Source organism: Furipterus horrens, unplaced genomic scaffold (assembly GCF_987537825.1).
Source record: "Furipterus horrens unplaced genomic scaffold, mFurHor1.1.pri manual_scaffold_10, whole genome shotgun sequence".
NCBI classification, from domain to species: Eukaryota; Metazoa; Chordata; class Mammalia; order Chiroptera; family Furipteridae; genus Furipterus; species Furipterus horrens.
In genome coordinates, this window is record NW_028327180.1 from 58,922,391 (window position 1) to 58,942,195 (window position 19,805).

General features: G+C 44.1%; 1 protein-coding gene across 4 annotated transcripts in view; it reads right to left on the reverse strand.

Moving 5' to 3' along the window:
- Positions 1–1,000: 1,000 nt before the first annotated feature.
- Positions 1,001–19,805, reverse strand: part of INSR (insulin receptor) — a 195,038-nt gene continuing 176,233 nt past the window's right edge. For all 4 annotated transcript variants that reach the window (XM_090290392.1, XM_090290391.1, XM_090290390.1 and 1 more), the window contains 6 exons: positions 17,576–17,820; positions 15,548–15,658; positions 15,300–15,459; positions 13,527–13,656; positions 3,884–4,018; positions 1,001–1,840 (listed from right to left, as the gene is read on the reverse strand). In XM_090290392.1, the coding sequence (XP_090146518.1) occupies positions 1,498–1,840; positions 3,884–4,018; positions 13,527–13,656; positions 15,300–15,459; positions 15,548–15,658; positions 17,576–17,820 (1,124 nt within the window). In that variant the 3' untranslated portion in view covers positions 1,001–1,497. The remainder of the gene's footprint in view (positions 1,841–3,883; positions 4,019–13,526; positions 13,657–15,299; positions 15,460–15,547; positions 15,659–17,575; positions 17,821–19,805) is intronic.

The following is a 19,805-nucleotide window of genomic DNA, read 5'->3' on the forward strand; positions in this document are numbered from 1 at the left end:
CCTGAAGTTCTGCTCAGGCCCTAACCTGGCCCAGCTGAGGTCATGGCATAGAGCAGCTCCTGGGAGATCAGTTCTGAGGACAGTCAGGTGTCCTGAGGGTGAAGGGGACGGACAGACAAGGTGTCTCTTGCTCCATATTGCTTAGTGTCCTCTAAGTCCATTTGTGCCATCACACATGGGAATCTGATTCTGTCATGTCTGCAGAATAACTGGTGGATGTGCAAACCCAGTTGAAGAAGAGCATGAGGTACACACAGGGAAGCAGGGGATCCAAGAGCCACAAGTGTATTCGAAAGCAGGGTTCAGCTCCAGGTGGCTGCCAGCTTATCCAAACAGAAGCCTAATCATCCATCAATCCCAACTGTCCACACCCTCAGCATGGCTTCATGACATCCAAAAGGATCAGCAGCGAACGTGGCTTTATTCCCAGAAAGATAGATGCCTTGAAGACCAAGCAAAAAGGCCACTTGTGCCTAGCTCCCCATCTCCACACAGGCAGACCAACCCACCAGCCCTGCCCCCAGCCCAGGAAACAGTCAATAACTTATGGGGCTGATTGGAGATTGTTTCAAAAATTAAATATGTTACAAATATATTCTCAAAACTCTTTATCATCTCAGTGTTTCTTCTTCTTCTTCTTCTTTTTTCCTTTATGTCCTGGCTTTGTTTGGTCTTTAAAAAATCCATTATCACTCTAAACCATTCCCTCAGGTCCTGGAAAAATATTTTTCACCAAAGTTAAGGGAGAGAAGACTTCTGAGGCTAGCCTAGGGGCACATGAGAATCTGTCGAGGGTATAGTCTCCGGTGAATGAGAAGAAAGGAGTGGGGACTGGGATGCTCACAAACTTGGAAAAGTAGAACCTTCATGAGCCAATCCCCAGATTGGCACACGCACACGTGCACACACACACACACACCAGCCATGTCTACACTGAACACTCATGCACACACACACTGGGACAGCAGATTATCGAAAGTACAAAAGCAGCAACTATTGGTCAATTTGAGGAAATACTTTTGTGAAGGAAAAAAAATTCTTCAGCCTGGATGAGAAAAACCTTCCTACAGTCCACTCCATAAAGCCTGACATTCTACTGGAACAGTATGTTTTTTCTTTCAAACTTTTGTTCCACAAACAAGTTTTATGTTTTATACTGTAGCTCAGACACCAGCCCCCAGCGCCCCCCCAAATCCTTTGTTAAAAACAGGTTCTTTCTTTCAATCAACTAGAAAAAGAAGTAACATCCTGGCTTGACTCCACAGTTGCTCAAAAGGACAGCCACCATGGAAACCCCTTCCCTCTATGTTGTTACATTCTCTGACCACTGGTCAGATGAACAAGCAGACAGATGTATTTGTATGATGAACTGACATGGAGTTATGATCTCTGAGCTCCACTGGACACTGGCAGAGTCTTGGGAAAATCCTGAGTTTTCTGAAGACCTTCCAACCAGAGGAGAGTGAAGTTGGGAGGCCCTCCCACAAGCAGGTGCTGTTAGGAAGGACTGGACCGTGGCAGAGTCAGGGCCCGTCCGTTTTTCTTGGCCCCATTCATGTGGGTGTAGAGGATGTGTTCCTCATAACTCCGCTTCAGGCCTGGTGAGGACCCCCCGGCCTCCTCCCTGGGAGAGAGTGCGGGCCGGTCCAGGGGCACGCTCTCCATGTCTTCACACTCCATCTCCAACTCCTCACTCTCAGGTGCCTTGTTCTCCTCACTGTGAAAGAAGGAAACTTCTGGAAAGCTGGGGTGCAGGTCGTCCTTAAGCAGGTCGACAACCTCTAGGAAGGCTGGCCTCATCTTGGGGTTGAACTGCCAGCACATGCGCATCAATTCAGTGCTGTAGGACAGAGGGCATGTTGGGGATGAGTCCAGGGGTCCAGCCAAACAGTCCCACTCCCTCCACCCTGGTGGCTCACACCACAGATGGTGTGTTCATTTCAGGCAGTGGCTACGTGGGCAGGTACCAGTCAAGCAAACGCAGCAATCCTATTGGTCCTAAAATATGGTTTTAAAAAGAGAACTGAAAGGGCTGCCTTACCCCAGAGACAGACCAAGAGCCTCTCTTGATGTTGCCACATATTGAAGATCATGGTTCCTCATTTTAAATATCCCCACCCCTGATGGCCGCAGCTGTATGGTTAGAACCTACAGGCACATCGGCCACTCTTTTGAGGATGACGGAAGGGCGTAACAACTTTACTTGGCCAACAGCAAAGAGGATAGGAACTGAGGGCCTGGGATTTCCATTTTACCGCTTCCATTCCCCACTGTAACTTCTAGGGCAGGGTTGGTAAAAGTCGGACCCTGGACCAAACCTGACCCCCTGAGTATTTTTGTAAATGAATATTAATTGGTACACAGTCCCATGACTATGGCCGCCTTCCAGCTACAGCGGCAGAGCTGAGGAGCTGAGACAGCATTGTAAGCCTACAAAGTGAAAATACTAACAACATAGCCCTTTACAAAAAAGTTTGCAGATCCCTGCCCTAGTGCCTCCTGAATTTCCCTGGACCTGGAACCACAGCTGGCTGCTAACTGGCTAGGAAAGGACCTTCATGAGGCAATGTTTCAAAACACTTTGCTCAGGGACTCTAAATAACTCTGCATCATCCTTTTCTTGATAAGAGGTCCCTTCAAACCATATCTTTAAAGTTGATGTCTTATTCTTTTGGAGATGAAGCATAAAAATGGCCTCTCCCCATAAATTTTCAGGTCAAACTTTTTTCTTAAGCAACACTGATAAAGGATTTCATATGTAATAAATGCTCATTGTAGAAAGTTAGAAAACACCAATACAGGGAAAATTCAGCTAGCACACAATTCTCCTTCAGATAGAACCCTTGTCTTTTATTCGAACATAGTTGGAAATGTAATATATACACACATTTTCACTTAATATTTTAACAGGTTTACCACTGAGTTATAAAACATTTTATAAGCATCATTTGAAATTTCAATTGCTACAACCTATTAATGTATCAATGTACTTAGCAATTCTCATTTTGTTGGATGTTTAAATCATTTCAGTTTTGTTGGTTTTTTTTTTTTTTTTTTTTTTTTTTAGATTTTAAAAATAACATTGCTCTGGGTAGCTCTTATAACAGGGCGATAAGAATGGTTATCTAGCCATACCATTGATAGCACTGAGTGTTAAAACTCACCCTGCTTTCTTTCCTTCCTCTCTCTCCCTCCCTCCATTCCTGCCTTTCTTTATTTGTTAATTAAGGAAGAGTACTTTCATTTATTTTACTTTATACTCATTGGACTATTAGTGGGGCAGAAGGATTTTGCAAATATTTAATAGTATGTCTGCATGAGTATGTGTTGTTCATTTGGTCTCATAACAAATATTTAAAACAAAATTTTTTTAATGTTTATGCTTACTGACTTATTTTTCCCAGTATTATTGAGATTTAATTGAATATAACATTGTATTAGATTCATGACAAAATTTTAAGTGTATAAAGAATATAAAGAATAGAGTTAAACCTAAGTCTCCCATCCCAGCTCCCCAGGTCCCTTACAAAGGTATGATATACAAACACAAAGATCATGCAAATATAAAATATGCAAACACAAGCACATATGTAGATATATGATGTGGCAAACACAAGCATACATGTAGACATGATATGCAAACACAAATATATGTGCAAAGTACAATGCCCTTTAAATGAGCACCGCTAGCGGGGATAAATAGTGATGGAAGGAGATCTGACTTGGGGTGGTGAACACAATACAATATACAGATGATGTATCATAGAACTATATACCTGAAACCTACATAATTTTATTAACCGATGTCTCCCCAATAAAGTCAATAAAAAATAAATTTTAAAAATTATTAAATAAATAAATAAACACCCCATTCTATACTTACAGTCTATTTGGACAATTGTCAGGTTGATCCAGATGCCCTCCATCCATGACAAATTTCAGCACCTGCTCATTGGAGAGGCCTTGGTATGGCTGCTCTGCCAAGCTGGTGATTTCCCAAAGGACCACGCCAAAGGACCTGCCAACAATAGTTGGGAAGAGTAACAAAGAAGCCATTAAAACACACACACACACACACTTTCCTAGTTTACTAGAACATGGCTGGCCAGTTAACGAAATGATTCAATGAGTCACTTCCTCTCAAAATGGCAGAGTAGATAAACACTCTGCTTGCATCCTCCCATAATCATATGAAAATTACAACTAAGTTATAGAACAATCAACCTGGAGAAGCATCTGAAGACTAGCTGAAGAGAAGTCTTATAACTAAGGATATAAAGAAGCAGCCATGTTGAGTGTAGTAGGAGAGGCAGACACACAGAAAAGGTTGGTCCCACACCCATGTGGAGGTTGAGAATCAGGGGGGATAGCTCAACTGCAGAGGTTCCCCTGAGTAGCAAGGGGGCGTAGGCCCACACTGGACTTGCCAGCCCAGAGCACCAGTGCTGGGAAGAAGAGCCCACAGAATATTTGCTGTAAAAATCAGTGGGAATTCTGTCCATCTGGGTGAGATGAAAGGCTCCTGGAAACCCAGCCATCCTCTTAAAGGGCCCATGCGCAGACTCACTTGCTCTCAGGTACTTGCCATGGGCTCTAGTGGAGAGACAGCAGGGCAGGTGATGGGGGGGGGGGGGCATTGTCTTCAGAGACACAGAGAGAAATGAGTTGTGTGGCTTTAGAGGAAGAGCTAAAGGGACAGCTGCCATTGTCCCTAAGTTGAGCCCTCCTACCACACAGCCAGATCTGAATCTGTATTAGCCTTATGAATTCCATTCCCCCAACTGGACAACTGCGAGACTGCCTGACCCATCTCACTTACCACCTGAGAATCTTTCAGCAGCTGAGCCATATGAGCAGCCAGCAAGCAACAATGGGCCTTGGGGTACACTGTGCCTTTCACTAAGCAGCCCAAGGCCTGGTACTGGTGGCAGGAGGCCTCAGTTCACAGTGTGGCCTCTGCTATGCACCTCTAGACCCATAAGAGGCAGCTACCAACCACAGAACACTTTGTAGCTCCTACCAGGTAGCCTTGGGCCAGTCACAGGCAGTGGCTAATGTAGATCTGCACCATAGTCCCTCCCAAGAGGCTCCAGGAACAATACACTCAATGGCCAGCCTCACACTACAACAGAGAACCACCAGATTAAGTAAACAAGTGATACACCCACAGGGTGCTCTCAGCTGACATCAGTGTCCATGCAGGCAAACCCGACTCTGTGAGGTCAGCCCCCACACAAAAGCCCATTCTCTATGGTAGTGGCCAATCCTTACAGCCAGACAGCCTGAAGGTCAACCCCTTCTACTGAGGTGCCAACAGCAATTGAGGTTCAACTAAAACAGAAAGGCACACACAACCACACAAGGGGCACTCCTGGAGCACGAGGCTCAGGTGATCAGTGAGATTGCACCACTGAGCCCCACAGGTGACGTACTACATAAGGCCACCCTGCCAATACTAGGAGACATAACAGACCTACATAATATGTAGAAGCAAACACAGAGGCAGCCAGAATGAGGTGACAAAGAAACATGTCCCAAATGAAAAAAAACATGAGAAAACTCCAGAAAAAGAACTGAATAAAATGGAGTCAAGCAATCTACGAGATAAGAGTTCAAAACACAGGTTAAAAGGATGCTCAAGGAACTTGGAGGAAGAAAGATAAACTCAGTGAAAACTACAACAAGGAGATAATAAGCACAAAAAAAAGAACATGGAAACCATAAAAAGGAACTGGTCAGAAATGAAGAATACAATAACTGAAATGAAGACTACACTAGAAGGCATCAACAGAAGATTAGACAAAGCACAGAATCGAACCAGCAATTTGGAAGACAAGGTAGCCCAAAATACCCAAACAGCAAAAAGACAAAAGAATTGTTAAAAATAAGGATAGTTTAAGGGACCTCTGGGACAACATCAAGTATAACAACATTCAAAAGAAGGGACCAGAAGGAGAGAGAGACCAAGGCTTGACAACCTATTTGAAGAGATAATGGAAAACTTCCCTAAGCACAGAGTCCCAAACAAGATGAACCCAAACAGGCCCACACCAAGACACAACATAATTAAAATGGCAAAGGTTAAAGACAAAAAAATCTTAAAATCAGCAAAAAAAAAATAAATAAATAAAAGGCAGTTAATTACCTAGAAGCACCCCTAAGACTGTCAGCTGATTTCTCAATAGAAACAAACTTTGCAGGACAGCCAAAAAGGATTGAGATGAAATATTCAAAGTGATGAAAAGCAAGGATCTACAACCAAGACTACTTTACCCAGCAAGGCTAGCATTTAAAATTGAAGCAGAGATAAAGAGCTTCCCAGACAAGAAAAAGCTAAAGAAGTTCATCACCACTAAACCAGTGTAACAAGAAAAGGTAAAGGAACTTCTTCAAGAGAATTATATAAAAAGATCATAAATATAAATAATAAAATGGCAATGACTACATACCTATCATTAATCACTTTAAATGCAAATGAACTAAATGCTGCACTGCATTCAAAGGACACAGGGTGGCTGAATGGGTAAGAAAACAAGGCCCTTACATATGCTGGTCTCTTGAGACTCACTTCAGAAAGACACAGACTGAAAGTAACAAGACAGAAAAATATATTTCATGCAAATCAAAATGAAGAAAGAGCTGGGGTAGCAATACATTTGTCAGACGAAACAGACTTTAAAACAAAGGCCATATATAATAGACAAAAAAAAAGACATTTCATAATGATAAAGGGATCAATACAATAGGATATAACCCTTGTAAACATTTATGCACCCCTCACAGGGGCAACTAAATATATAAAGCAAATATTGATAGACATAAAGGGATGGATTGACAGAAATATAGTCACAGTAAGGGGCTTTAACACACCATTAACACAAATGGATAGATCTTCCAGACAGAAAATCAACAAAGGAACAATTTTAAATGAGCCATTAGACAAGGTGGATTTAATTGGTATTTCTAGAGCATGTCACCCCAAAACAGCAGAATATAGTTGTACATGAAACATTTTCCAGGACAGACCAAATAATAGGCCACGAAGCAAAATCCAATATCCAGTTTTTTAAAATTTAAATTATATTTTGTTTATGCTATACAGCTGTCCCAATTTTCCCCCTTTACCCCCCACTCTCTCAGGCAGTCCCCACACCAGTGTCAATATCCATGGGCATGCATATATATGTTCTATGACTACATCCCTGTGACTATTCTGTAACTACCAATTTGTATTTCTTAATCCCTATACCTTTTTGCCCATCTCTCCGACCTGTCCCCCATCCCCCACATTTGACAACCATCAAAATGGAATTTGTATCTATGATTCTGTTTCTGTTCTCATTGCATGGTTATTTTATTTTTTAGATTCAATTACTGACAGACATGTATTTAACACCATTTTTATATTCATATTTTTTATCTTCTTCTTAAAGAAGACACTTTAACATTTCATATAATAATGGTTTAATGTTGATGAACTCCTTTAGCTTTTCCTTGCCTGGGAAGCTCTTTATCTGTCCTTTGATTCTAAATGATAGCTTTGCTGAATAGAGTAACCTTCATTGTAGGTCCTTGCTTTTCAACACTTTAAATATTTCTTGCCAATCCATTCTAGCTTGCAAAGTTTCTTTTGAGAAATCAACTGAAAATCTTATGGGAACTCCCTTGTAGGTAACTAAGTTTTCTCTTGCTGCTTTTAAGATTCTCTCTTTGTCTTTAACCTTTAGCATTTTAATTATGATGTGTCTTGGTGTAGGCCTCTTTGGGTTCATCTTATTTCCAGCATCGATTATGATAAAAAATTCTCAGCAACTCGAGGAAACACTTCAACATAATAAAGGCTAATGTCATACTCAAAAGGGAAAAGCAAAAAGCATTTTCCATAAGATCAACATATTACTGGAAGAACAAGCCATAGCAGTCAGACAAGAAGGAGAAATAAAAGTCATCCAAATTGGAAAGGAGGAAGTAAAACTGTCATTATCTGTAGATGACATGATACTATATAGAGATAACCTTAAGAGATTCCACCCCTCAATAAAAAAACAACTATTACAACTGATAAATGAATTCACTAAAGCAGCAAGATACAAAACTAATATTCAGAAATCAGTTGCATTTTTATACACCAATTACACTGGGCAAGACATTTTCGTTGAGTTATATATGACACTTGTTTTTGACTAACTTTTGGCATCTGAATCCATAAATGACTCCAGTTTTTCTCCATCACATAAACTTTTTAAGGTACAGGATACCTTCCCCTTGTCCCCCAAATCATATAAAATGTACATACAAAGGAAAATAAAGAAAAAATTACCTGAATATACTGTTTATTTAGAGTTATTTGATTCATATAAAGGCTATATATTGTTACTGTAAGTCAAATTGGGTACAAGTAGTAAAGTTCTGCTACCAAATATGCATATTAAGGTATTGTATTTTATCTTTTCAAACGACAGGCTAAGAAATGCCAAAATGAGATACTTGAAACAGTCTCCTTCAGTTTGAAAAGCTTTAACAAATTGTTTCATGAGATCGTTTTATGTGCAGAGGTGGGAATATAAGGTTCTTTCTGTCAACAAGTGGCTCATGTAGAATGTTTGGATCACCGGGTTTGCGGTCAGATCTTGGAGGCCAGTTTGATTCCACCCAATGCTTCCCAAGAGCTCTGCTGTCTCACATACACAGAAAACAGGGATACTTGGTGTATCTGCGTTGCTGACCAAGAAGGAAGCAGACCATTTTAAGGTGAACACAGATGATCCAACTGTGCTTGTGATATTGCAACAGATCAATGACTCTCTTTATGTCTTCATATTCTTCATGAAAACAAACTGAATGGCCAGTTGGGACTGCACCAAATAAATTGCCATTGTGGAGGAGGACACACTTCAATCTCTGCTTTGAGCTGTTGATGAACAGTCATCATTCAGTTGCATTACAGATTGGAATTCCCAATTCCTCCATTAAACCATACATGTTATGGCAATACACAAAGCCACCGTCACTTCGAAAGTGCTACAGAAATGCACTTGGCTCTTGATCGAAAGTAGGATACCTTCACTCCTTTTTCAAGCAAGTTTTTCTCATGCAGTCTTGATGCTAGGAGTTCTGAAGCCATTTTGGATAGTCCCAAATCTCATGCCAAATCATTCAATTCAGGCTGATCAAACCCCTTACAAACTGAGCCATCTTCAATTTCAAACTCTTCATCATCGCTGTGACTTAGTTCTTCACCATACTCCATTTTTCGAAACTGGGTTGTTCAATGGAAACTGGCACTGGGATTTCAGCTGAATGAGGCACTGGGTATATAGTTGATGGTACTCTAGGATACTCTATTTTATATTTATTTTTCTTGTTATATCCTGACATTTTCACTATACAAAAGTAACAGTCACTTGAATGATCTCTGGGCTCTTGCCAAAACACAGGTATACCAAATGGCAATTTATCACATGTTCCCTTCGTCCACATCCATAAACTCTTGACACACTGCTTGCACACCTTGTGAGGGGCCCAAGACTTATCTTGATCACCAAGTTTTACTTTAAAATATGCAAAATAGGTTTGCCTGACAAATGCGTTGATGTTTGTCCTCTGACTGGGAATGATGAAACTGCCACAGATAAAACAAAACGAATCAGGGTTGTTTAGGCACTTAACGACGAGAAATAGCAGAGGCAGACATAATTTGAAGGAAATGAAATAAATACGTATGTAAATAAAAAAATAAATTCTGCTAACTCCTTGTATACAGACAAGAACTTGGACTACACTTTGAAATACGATTCACTATATAGAGTGGCACACAACCTCTCACCACACTGTACATGTGTAACTGAATAGCCTAGACAAGTATGAACCTGTTGCTGGTCTCCAAGGTCGTCCTCCACTGCCTCCACTCAAGGGAGGTTTGCTCTCAGCCAATAGGAGAGCACTAGTGCGTCCCTCAATCAAGGCTCCATCCAGCCTAGAGTGGTTGCATTAAGATAAGCTGTAGAGAAAAACTTGATGTGATAGAAGAAAACTAAATGCAGTTTTAAAATTAGCATGACTATTTGTCTAAAACAGCTGAAAAATCGAACTCAACAGGAATTATGTTAAAAATTGTTCCCCTTTGTGATAAACTATCAGAGAGAGAAATTAAGATAATAATACCATTTACAACTCCATCAAAAAAATGCCTAGGAATAAATTTAGCCAAGAAAGTGAAAGACTTCTACAATATGGGAAATTATAAGATGTTGAAGAAAGAAACTGAAGAAGATAAAAATAATGGGAAACATATACCATGCTCATGGATAGGAAGAGTTAACATCAATTAAAAAATCCATACTACCCAAAGCAATCTATAGATTTAATGAATGCCTATCAAAATACCAACGATATTTTTTCACAGAACTAGAACAAATAATTTTAAAATTTATATGGAATCACAAAAGATCTCAAATAGTCACAGCAATTTTGAGAAAGAAAAAGAAAATTAGCTATCACACTACCTGATATCAAACTATACTACAAGGCTACAATAATCAAAACAGGGGGAAAAAAGGCTAAATAGATAGATAGATAGATAGATATTTTGAAAAATACAGCCTGGCACTGGCATAAAAATAGATACATAGATCAATGGAACAGAACAAAGACCCCAGAAATAAACCCATACCAATATGTTCTATTAATATGTGACAAAGGAGGCAAGAATATACAAAGGGGTAAAAACAGTCTATTCAATAAATGGTGTTGGGAAAATTGGACAGATACATACAAAAAATGAAACTAGATCACCTTCTTAACTATATACAAGAATAAACTCAAAATGGATTATATGTAAGGCATAAAACCATAAAACGCCCAAAAGAAAACATAGGCAGTAAAATGTATGACATTTCTCTTAGCAATATTTTTTTCTGACATAAGTCCTCAGGCAAGGAAAACAAAATAAACAAATAAACAAATGGAACTACATCAAACTAAAACGTTTTTGCTTTGTTTTCAAAGGACATAAGCCTATGATCGCATTACCTGAGTGATTATCTGTACGCATAAGCCTCACTTAATCCTCTCTGCAGCGCTGCCTCCTGAGACTCAACGGTTTGGCTGAACTAAATGGCTGGGTTGGGGAAGAATGGGGTGGTCTGTGGGCTTCACTTTAAAATGGGTTTCTCTTTTCTATCCTAATGGCTTGGACAGAAAAGGCCCAGAGGTCTGAGAGGGGGAAAAACCTAAACTATTTATCTCAGCCCAAACTAAGTATAATGGGCAAAAGGGTTTTGGACAGGCGAGATGTGCCTAGCACACCTTCTTACAAAGAAGCCTTTTTTTTTTTTTTTCCCTAATATGGAACATTGAAAAATTAATCCCTGCCTTTTGTCATCTAGTAGTTATGGATTGAATGATGTCTTTTAACCCTTTTCGCCAAATCTGTTGCCCCCAGAACACAGCAAGGACACCAGCCTGTTAAACCAAGCACGCCGTTGACCGGAGACAGCCAACTGACCTGGAGTCTGCACGATCCTTCCCCATGTGGGAAGGCCACCCTCCCCTCCACACCCCCACTCTTATTAGGGTTTTCTGGACCCAAGGGTAGGTAGGACGACGACCATGTCCAGCTTGAAGCAGCTAGAGGAGCTTGAGACCTTCGCCCATTGTCCTTTACAAGATTACAAAGGGTCCTAATATTTGAGAGGGGGGGGATAGTTAATTTTTACGAACCAGGGGTATGGACTTGGGGGGGATTGCTGGGGGAGGGGGGTGCTGGGTGGAGGGGAGCAAGGGGGAGAAAATTGGAACTGTTGTAACAATATAATCAATAAAAAACATTAAAAAAAAAAAAAAAAGCTTTTGCTTGCCAAAACAACCTGCCAAATGGGAGAAGACATTCACCAATGATACACCTGATAAGGGGTTAATATCTAAAATGTATAAAGAAATCATACAGCACGCACACACACACACACACACACACACACACACACACGTCGTAGTCGTCGTAGGCAGCCGTCCGTCTCGAGAGACGATGGTGTAGCTTCTTAAGAGTCTATCTGCACCGCCGAGAATGGCTGTGCAGTCCGACTCGGGAGTGACATAGTATCTGTCTCCTCCCGTGTTGAATCGACATCTTGCGATGACGCTGAAGCTACAGAGCCTGGGCAGGGTAATATGGAGGGTCTGCTGTTGCCCATGCAGCAGACCCCCCCTCTCTTCGCAGCTGAAGGATCCAAGGGAAAGACGGAGTCAATACAGCTTGGCTTCAGGTGCGCCGCAGGAGTTGCCGGTGTTGACTACAACATCAAACCGCCTTAGGGACTCCGGCTCCGGATTTTCTGTCGGGGTTTACTCCCTTAGCCTTTCCTCTGAAGAGGTATGCCGCAAGGCAGCGGAGGTTTTTTGGAGTCAGAGTTTTCCTTCTCTGATGTACCCTGACTGGAAGATCGAACCAGCGACACTTAGCTCGCAGGCCAACGCTCAATCCACTGAGCTAAACCAGCCAGGGCACACACACACACACACAAGCAATTCAAATATAGAATGGGCATATGACCTGAAGAGAAATTTCTCCAAGAAGGATGAAAAAATGCTCAATGTCCCTAATCATCAGAGAAATGCAAATTAAAACCACAATGAGATATCACCTCACACCTGTCAGAATGGCTATCATCAATAAATCCACAAACAACAAGTGTCGGCGAGGATGTGGACAAAGGGAACCCTAGTGCACTGTTGATGGGAATGCAGATTGGTGCAGCCACTGTGGAAAACAGTATGGAAGTTTCTCAAAAATTAGAAATAGAACTACCTTATGACCCAGAAATTCCAGCTCTAAACATTTATCCGAAGAAATCCAAATCACTAATTTGAAAGATATATGCACCTCTATGTTCATTGACTGGATGGACCTAGCAGGTATTATGCTAAGTGAAATGGGTCAGAGAAAGACAAATACATTGTGATTTCACTTATATATGGAATCCAAGAAAACAAAATAAGCTAACAATCAAAACAGAAACAAAGATACAGAGAATAAACTGAGGTTGCCAGATGAGATGTGGGTTCAGGAGCTGGGTGGAAACAGTGAAGGGATTAAGAAGTACAAATTGGTAGTTACAAAATAGTCACAGGGAGGTAGTAAAGTACAACTTAGGAATATAGTCAATAATATTGTAACAGCTATGTATGATGCCAGGTGGATACTAGACTCATCTGGTGTGATCACTTCATAAATATTACAAATGTCTAACCACTATGCTGTACATCTGAAACTAACATAATATTAAATATCAACTATAAATGTAAAACAAATGAATAAATAAAAATGAAAAACTATTTTTATGCTTCATTCAGAAATGCCTAGAAGATTAGTCTCAAATGGAATGTAACAGTAGCTGCTCTGGAGTCCTCAGACATGACATGCCTTAATTTTCTTGATGGCCACAAGGAAGGCAAGTTTTAACTCAGACTAGTGGCGCAATGTGGACTTCAGGCCCAGTGTGCTATCCCCCAACCCACGCATGACTCACCACATGTCGGAGGAAGTAGTAAAGACCCCATCCTTCAGGGATTCAGGTGCCATCCACCGCACAGGGAGCAGACCTTTGCCGCCTTTCCGGTAATAATCCGTTTCATAGATGTCTCTAGTCATTCCAAAGTCTGGCAACAAACAGTTCACAAACTCTTACCCTTCAGCCTGTGGCTCAGATGTCTGCCATCTTCACTGCCCCACCACTGGCAGAGCCCTCCGAGGGGCTCACCTGATCCAGGTGCATGCTCGCCTAGGTGGCTGCCAAATCCCAGGAGAATGGATTCTGAGGGTGCTTATGGGATGTGGAGGGAAAGGATGGGCCACCATTTAAAGGGAAGAGAAAGGATCCACCAAGTGGCAAAGAAGCAATGTTCCTGCTAGAGCTTGGGAATCCCAGTCTCAGAAACGCTTCTTTCCCACCCATGGCTCACAAGCACCCTAAACCAAAGTATTGATTCTCAGCAGCCAACCTACTGCTCCACATAAGATATGGCCCCACCTAACAGCCAGCTGCCCTGCCAAAAATCCAGAGTTGGGTCCTCTTTTGACCACCTTCCTTCCTCACATGCAGAACAGTGGTGAGTCCTACCCACTCTCCCTCCATGTCCCCCTCTATCTACAGTCCTCTCCATTGCCCTGGAACCAACCAGGCCCAACAACCACTCTCTTTCACCTACAGCCCAATCTCCAAGAGAAGCTACATAAATAGGAATGAAATCACTTTGCCACTTCCTGCTTCTCTTGTTGATGTAGGATAAGATCATTGGGGATTATAAATAGAATAATATAATTTCCTGCTTTCCAATGACTGCTAATGTATGGAAATGTCTTTTTGGATCATAAGCAGAACTACATCACTCCCTGCTTTGCACTGGCTGTGCAGGATAGCCTTCAGATGGCTTATCATGACGTGCGAGCCCTTCTGGGTCTGGCTCCTGCCTCTCCATAACCCCACATGTCATGCTGCTCTGTCCCCTCTGCATCCATTTTATTCACACAGCAGCCACCCTGCAGTCATGTGGCCCCTGCGTGAGCTGATACTGCCCCTGGGTCAGCTTCTGGCCCTGAGTCTCAGATAGAATGGTGCCTCCTTTCAGACAGAGGCCTTTCCTCTCCATCATAGAAGCCCATTTCTGTCAGTGCTCCTTTTCCATCCTCTACATCTTGTCTAGGAGTGTGAACTGTGGTAATGAATATGATCTATACCCACAGTGTCCATTATGGAAGTCACTGGGCTCAAGATGGCTCTTGGGCACCTGAAAGGGGGCCCATGTGACCAACAAACTGAATTCTTAATTTTACTTAATATAAGTTAATCTAAATGTAGATGGCCACATGTAGCCAGTGGCTTCTCTGCTGGATGGTGCAGACAAAGGCTGCAAGCTCATGAGGACAGAAAAATGGTACTGACTTCTTCATTATCAATGGTTTACATATATGGGTACATGAATATGATTTAAAGAAGTGAATGACTAAGTTAATGAATGAATGCAATTAAATTACAGTGTGGGAGTTTGTAAAGTATATGATTGTCTCAACTAATATAAAATAATGAATGTAAAATGTAATTGAAAAACAAAATTTTTAAAAATTCAAATTAAAGAAAATAGAGATTCTCAAAACTGAAAAAAGAAATTACAGTGCGGGGATTAAGCCCCCATCCAAAACCCTTTTCACCACTGGAAAAGCTTTAACAACTCATGATAGACAATTCCTTCTGAAATTAAACATGGCCCTGGCCATACATTCCAAAGCAGGAAGCCAGACGAACCTCCAATTTTGACAGTAAAATCATGGGCGACCATGCAGTTTCGAGCTGCAAGGTCCCGGTGCACAAACTTCTTGGCGTTTAGGTAAGCCATCCCATCTGCAATCTCAGCTGCCATTTGAATCATTTCTTGCAAGGTTGGTGGAGGGCGGCCAGGGTTATTCTAAAGTCAAAACAAGAGGTCATGTTCAGGAACACTGGGACATGTGAGCAGGAGGTAATGTCCTGCAGAGTACCCATGGGCAGCTCACCTCAGCCTCAGGCCGCAGGGAACGCAGGTGGCTCTTCAGGTCTCCATGAGCCATCAACTCCATCACCACCAGCGTTGGCTGGCCTTTGGATACCACCCCCAGGAGGCGGACCTGTAGAGCAAGTATGTGAGGGTGAGTTGGGGTCTTGGATAAGGGTCTGTGGGAAGATTTCAAGCCACCAAGATCTCCCTGTCTGCTCACATACAGTGCTCTGCTCCCAGGTGGCGTGTGGTAAACCCTGGCTTGTCCGGCTCAAATGCCAGGGTCCACACCCTGGGGAGAAAGAGCAAGGAGGGAGAATTCAGAATGCAGTCTGGTGAGTGGGGGAGCACACAGGCCTGCCCACGTATAGAAACATTCTGAAGCAAAGCATTGGATACTTCTTTGATATCTCTGAGCACACAGGCACATTCTCACCTTCAGGTCTTTGCAGAAGCTGTTCCCTGTGCCTGACTCTGTTTCTGCACATGTCCACATGTCTGTCCCTACATCCTTTATGTCTTTGCTCAAATACTCCTTCCCCACCCCTGAATTCCCAATCCCCTGACCCTGCTCTCTTTTCTCATTTTGCCATAGCAGCACCTCGTAATAATGAAATGTCAGAATATGGAGGCAGCTAGAATGCCCACCTGGACTTTTGACATATGCAAATCAACCTGGTCCTAGCTGGTTCCCAGAGGAAATGTTAATGGACCTAACCTGATATGTTAACTAAGCTGGTGAGGGTAAAGCAAAAAGATGTAATTGACTTACTGAATATGTTGATAAGCAAACTCACCCTCATCGAAATGTGTGTTTGGCAAGTATAAAAAGGCACCTGCAGAAGTCCAGGCAGGCGATTCCTACAGGCCCGTGAGGTGGACCGGGAGTCTCCACTCCTCCATTCCCTATTCCCTATTCCCTTGTTCCCCATTCCCCATGCTCCTACAGGCTCTTGAGTTGGTCTAGGAGCTGCCTCTCTCCTCTTCCCCCTTCCCCCTTTTCCCTCAATAAACTTGTTGTCTGATCCTACAATGGTCTCCAGGTGATTTCTCAGAGCAAGGCTACCTGACACGAACCTGCTGGGTTTAACGTCTGTTTCCACTCGCTGTACTGAAAGGTCCAGAAATCTGCATCACAGAGATGGCAGCAGGGCTTAGCACAGAGCAAGAGCTCTGTTCATACATGTGGAGTGAAGACGAAGGGACCCAAGACTCAAGGAGAAACCAGGCAGTGTGGAAGCAGGAGGCCAGGAGGATTGTGTGCTGTCTTAAGGGGGGCAGGGGTGAGGTGCACCACTGTGTGCTTAAGGGTTAAAAAGGAGCTGAGAGAAGGATGAGATGGAAGACTCCATAAAGCACTGGGGCAAAAAGTCTGGTTCTAGGTGCATTAGAACTGGAGAAGGGAGAAGGGAGAGACTCTCCTCCCACTCATAGGATGCTTAGCAGGGTTGGGGCTGGGCAGGAGACCCATACCCACCATCCTCACGCTCTGTGCATAGGAGGAAGAACAGTGGAGCAGAGCAGAGTGAGACGAGGGAGGGAACTGACATGAATGTGCTAATGGAAAAAAAGTAAAAGGGAACAAGCATTGCCAAACAAGTCACTTAAAATAGAGCTGGGAGGCTCTTAGGAAAGCGCGGCCTCTGCCTGGCTTGTGCCTCAGTTCTCAGAGCTGATATTATTAAGTTGCTAACCTGCTGCTAAACTCTGCTCAAGCTGAGCCATAAACATCCTGGAATAACACAGGGACCTGAGCATCTGCTTGTCGTTTTCACACCCTCCTCTGTGCACTGAAGGTAACTGAGCCCAGGCAACCAGCCAGCACCCCTCGTCTACGGGAAATATTACACTTTGGGGTTTTTGCCCCTGCAAACCCTGCCTTCCTTTGTCCTTTCTGGAGCACAGTGTGGTCGCTATATGAATCAGGATCTCTTGGGTTTCAGCTTTCTGCTCAAATAAATGTATCTCATTCTTTATTACAGCCTGAACCTCAACTTCGGCTACCAAAAGTAGCCTCTGTCTGCTCCCAGGGCAAGGGTGGACTCACCACGTGATGGCAGGTGAAGCCTTTCATGACTGAGGCCTCGTTGAGAAACTCAATCCGCTCCCGCAAACTGGCCGACTCGTTGACCGTCTTCACTGCCACGCGGGTCTCTGCCTCACCCTTGACGATGTCCCTGGCGTTGCCCTCGTACACCATGCCGAAGGAGCCCTGCCCCAGCTCCCGCAGGAGGGTGATCTTCTCCCGAGGCACCTCCCACTCGTCAGGCACATACACAGAACATGGGAACACTGCTCCTCACTTATCTACACAGCATCCTCAGGGGACCCCTGGCCACCTCCCACCCAAGCCCTCCACAAATGTTCATTGAGTGACTTCTGTGACCCAGGACCTGTGCAAGGCACACAGCCAACAGAACACGCACGGGTCCCTGCTGTCACAGAGGGGATGGCAATAGCTCCGAGAGCAGTCACACCAGTCCAGGGCCCTACCCAGTAGGCGCCGCTGAGCTGGCACCCCGTCCGGTCTGCCTGGCTCAGAGACACGCTGTCTAAGGCTGCTATCGCCGCCTGAGGCTGTTGTCTCTGTTGGTGCCAAGAGGCTGGGGCCCACCAGCCTGCGTGCGAGGCACGGCCCGCTGGCCCACAGGCGGGCACAACCACACCGGCAAGGCCGCAAGGGCTGCCCAGCCATGCACGGCCCTGGGGGCAGGCCCACACGACGGGGACTGATGAGTGGCGGTCGGGGGCTGTCTGTTACACAGCAAACAAGCACTGACAAATGCACGAAGGCCTTATTAAAGCGTCCAAACGATTCCCGCCTTCCTGTGTGCTGTCACTGTGATGAGCTAAACTGTGTTCTCCCCAAACTCGTATGTGGAAGCCCTGACCCTGGGACTTCAGAACACAACTAGACTAGAAATAGCATCTTTAAAGAGATAATCGAGGTATAATGAGGTCATTAGGGTGAGCCATACTCCAACACGATTAGTGTCCTTACAAGAAGAGAAAATTAGGACAGAGACATAGGGACCCCCACATGTGGCCACAAGCCGTCTGCATACCAAGGAGAGGCCTCAGGAGCAGTCAGCCTTGCTTTCACTCTGACCTCAAACATCCACCGTCGAGAACTGTGAGGACACTTCTGTTTTCTAAGCCACGCAGTGTGCCCACGTGGTTACAGCAGCCCTAGACGGTCACAGTCACCACAAGCTCACGCGAGGGCACTGGGTGCACAGAGCTCTGCACCCAGATGAACTCGCCGATGTTCCATAGGGGCGCCCTGCCCCGCAGGGCCCTGAGCCTGGATCTTCCCCTATGTGTACCCCTTAGCTCAGGCCTTCCTAACCTTGAGTCAGAAGTTTTAGCCCAGACTGGGCATCTTTGTGCCCTCAGCCTTTGCTGCATTCCCAGAAGGAAGCAGAATGGTAGGGCGGAGAGGCAGCTCTGAGTAGCACCTAGGTCTCGCCCCTGACAGTGGGACCCCACAGCAGGCTGGAGGATCAGCTTCCCCATCTTGGATATGCAGTCTCAATGCCATTCCCAAACAGAGAGGAGGCTCCTGGATCAATGTTCATCCCTCCTGCTCCTGTTCCCTCTGCACATTCCCACCTGCCCTAAGTGCCTTTTACAGTTTCTCTGATGTGATGCTCTGACATCTGGGAGCCCTGCTTATCCTGGAAGGGGTGTGTGGCCAGGTCCTAGAGAAGCTTAAGGACTCACAAGGGCTCCTTGTAAACAAGCCAAACCAGAGCCCACACCCTGAACCACCTCCTGGATGGAGCTCTCACACTCAGGGCCACTGTCTACCTGCCTTAATCATTAATCAGCCCTGGGCCAGGTGCCAGACAACAGGGCGGCCCCTGTGCCCCAGAGCCACTGAAATTATTCACACAGGCCAGTCCTAATCCCATTAACCTGCCTCGCCCTTTCCTCCCCATGGAAACCACACTCAAGGCTCTGGCCCAGGCTTCCCCCTCTCTCTGCTTCCAGATGGACCCTGGTGCTTCCCTGTGCGGCCTGGCGTGGTACATGCCTCCTTTTTCTAGGGGACTATGAGGAAAAATACTTTCCTTCATGACAGTCACTTTCATGCCTGCATGCCTAATCAAATCTGATTAAAACAAATCCGGGGTACCCTTAAAAACACCACCCACCCCTGTATCCCAAGCCAGCATCCTGCTGGGCAATGGTGCTCATGCCTTGAAAGTCACATTTTGCTTTTTGCTGCATGAAGCAATTTAGAAACTTGCCATGCAGCAGATGCCTTCCCCCAG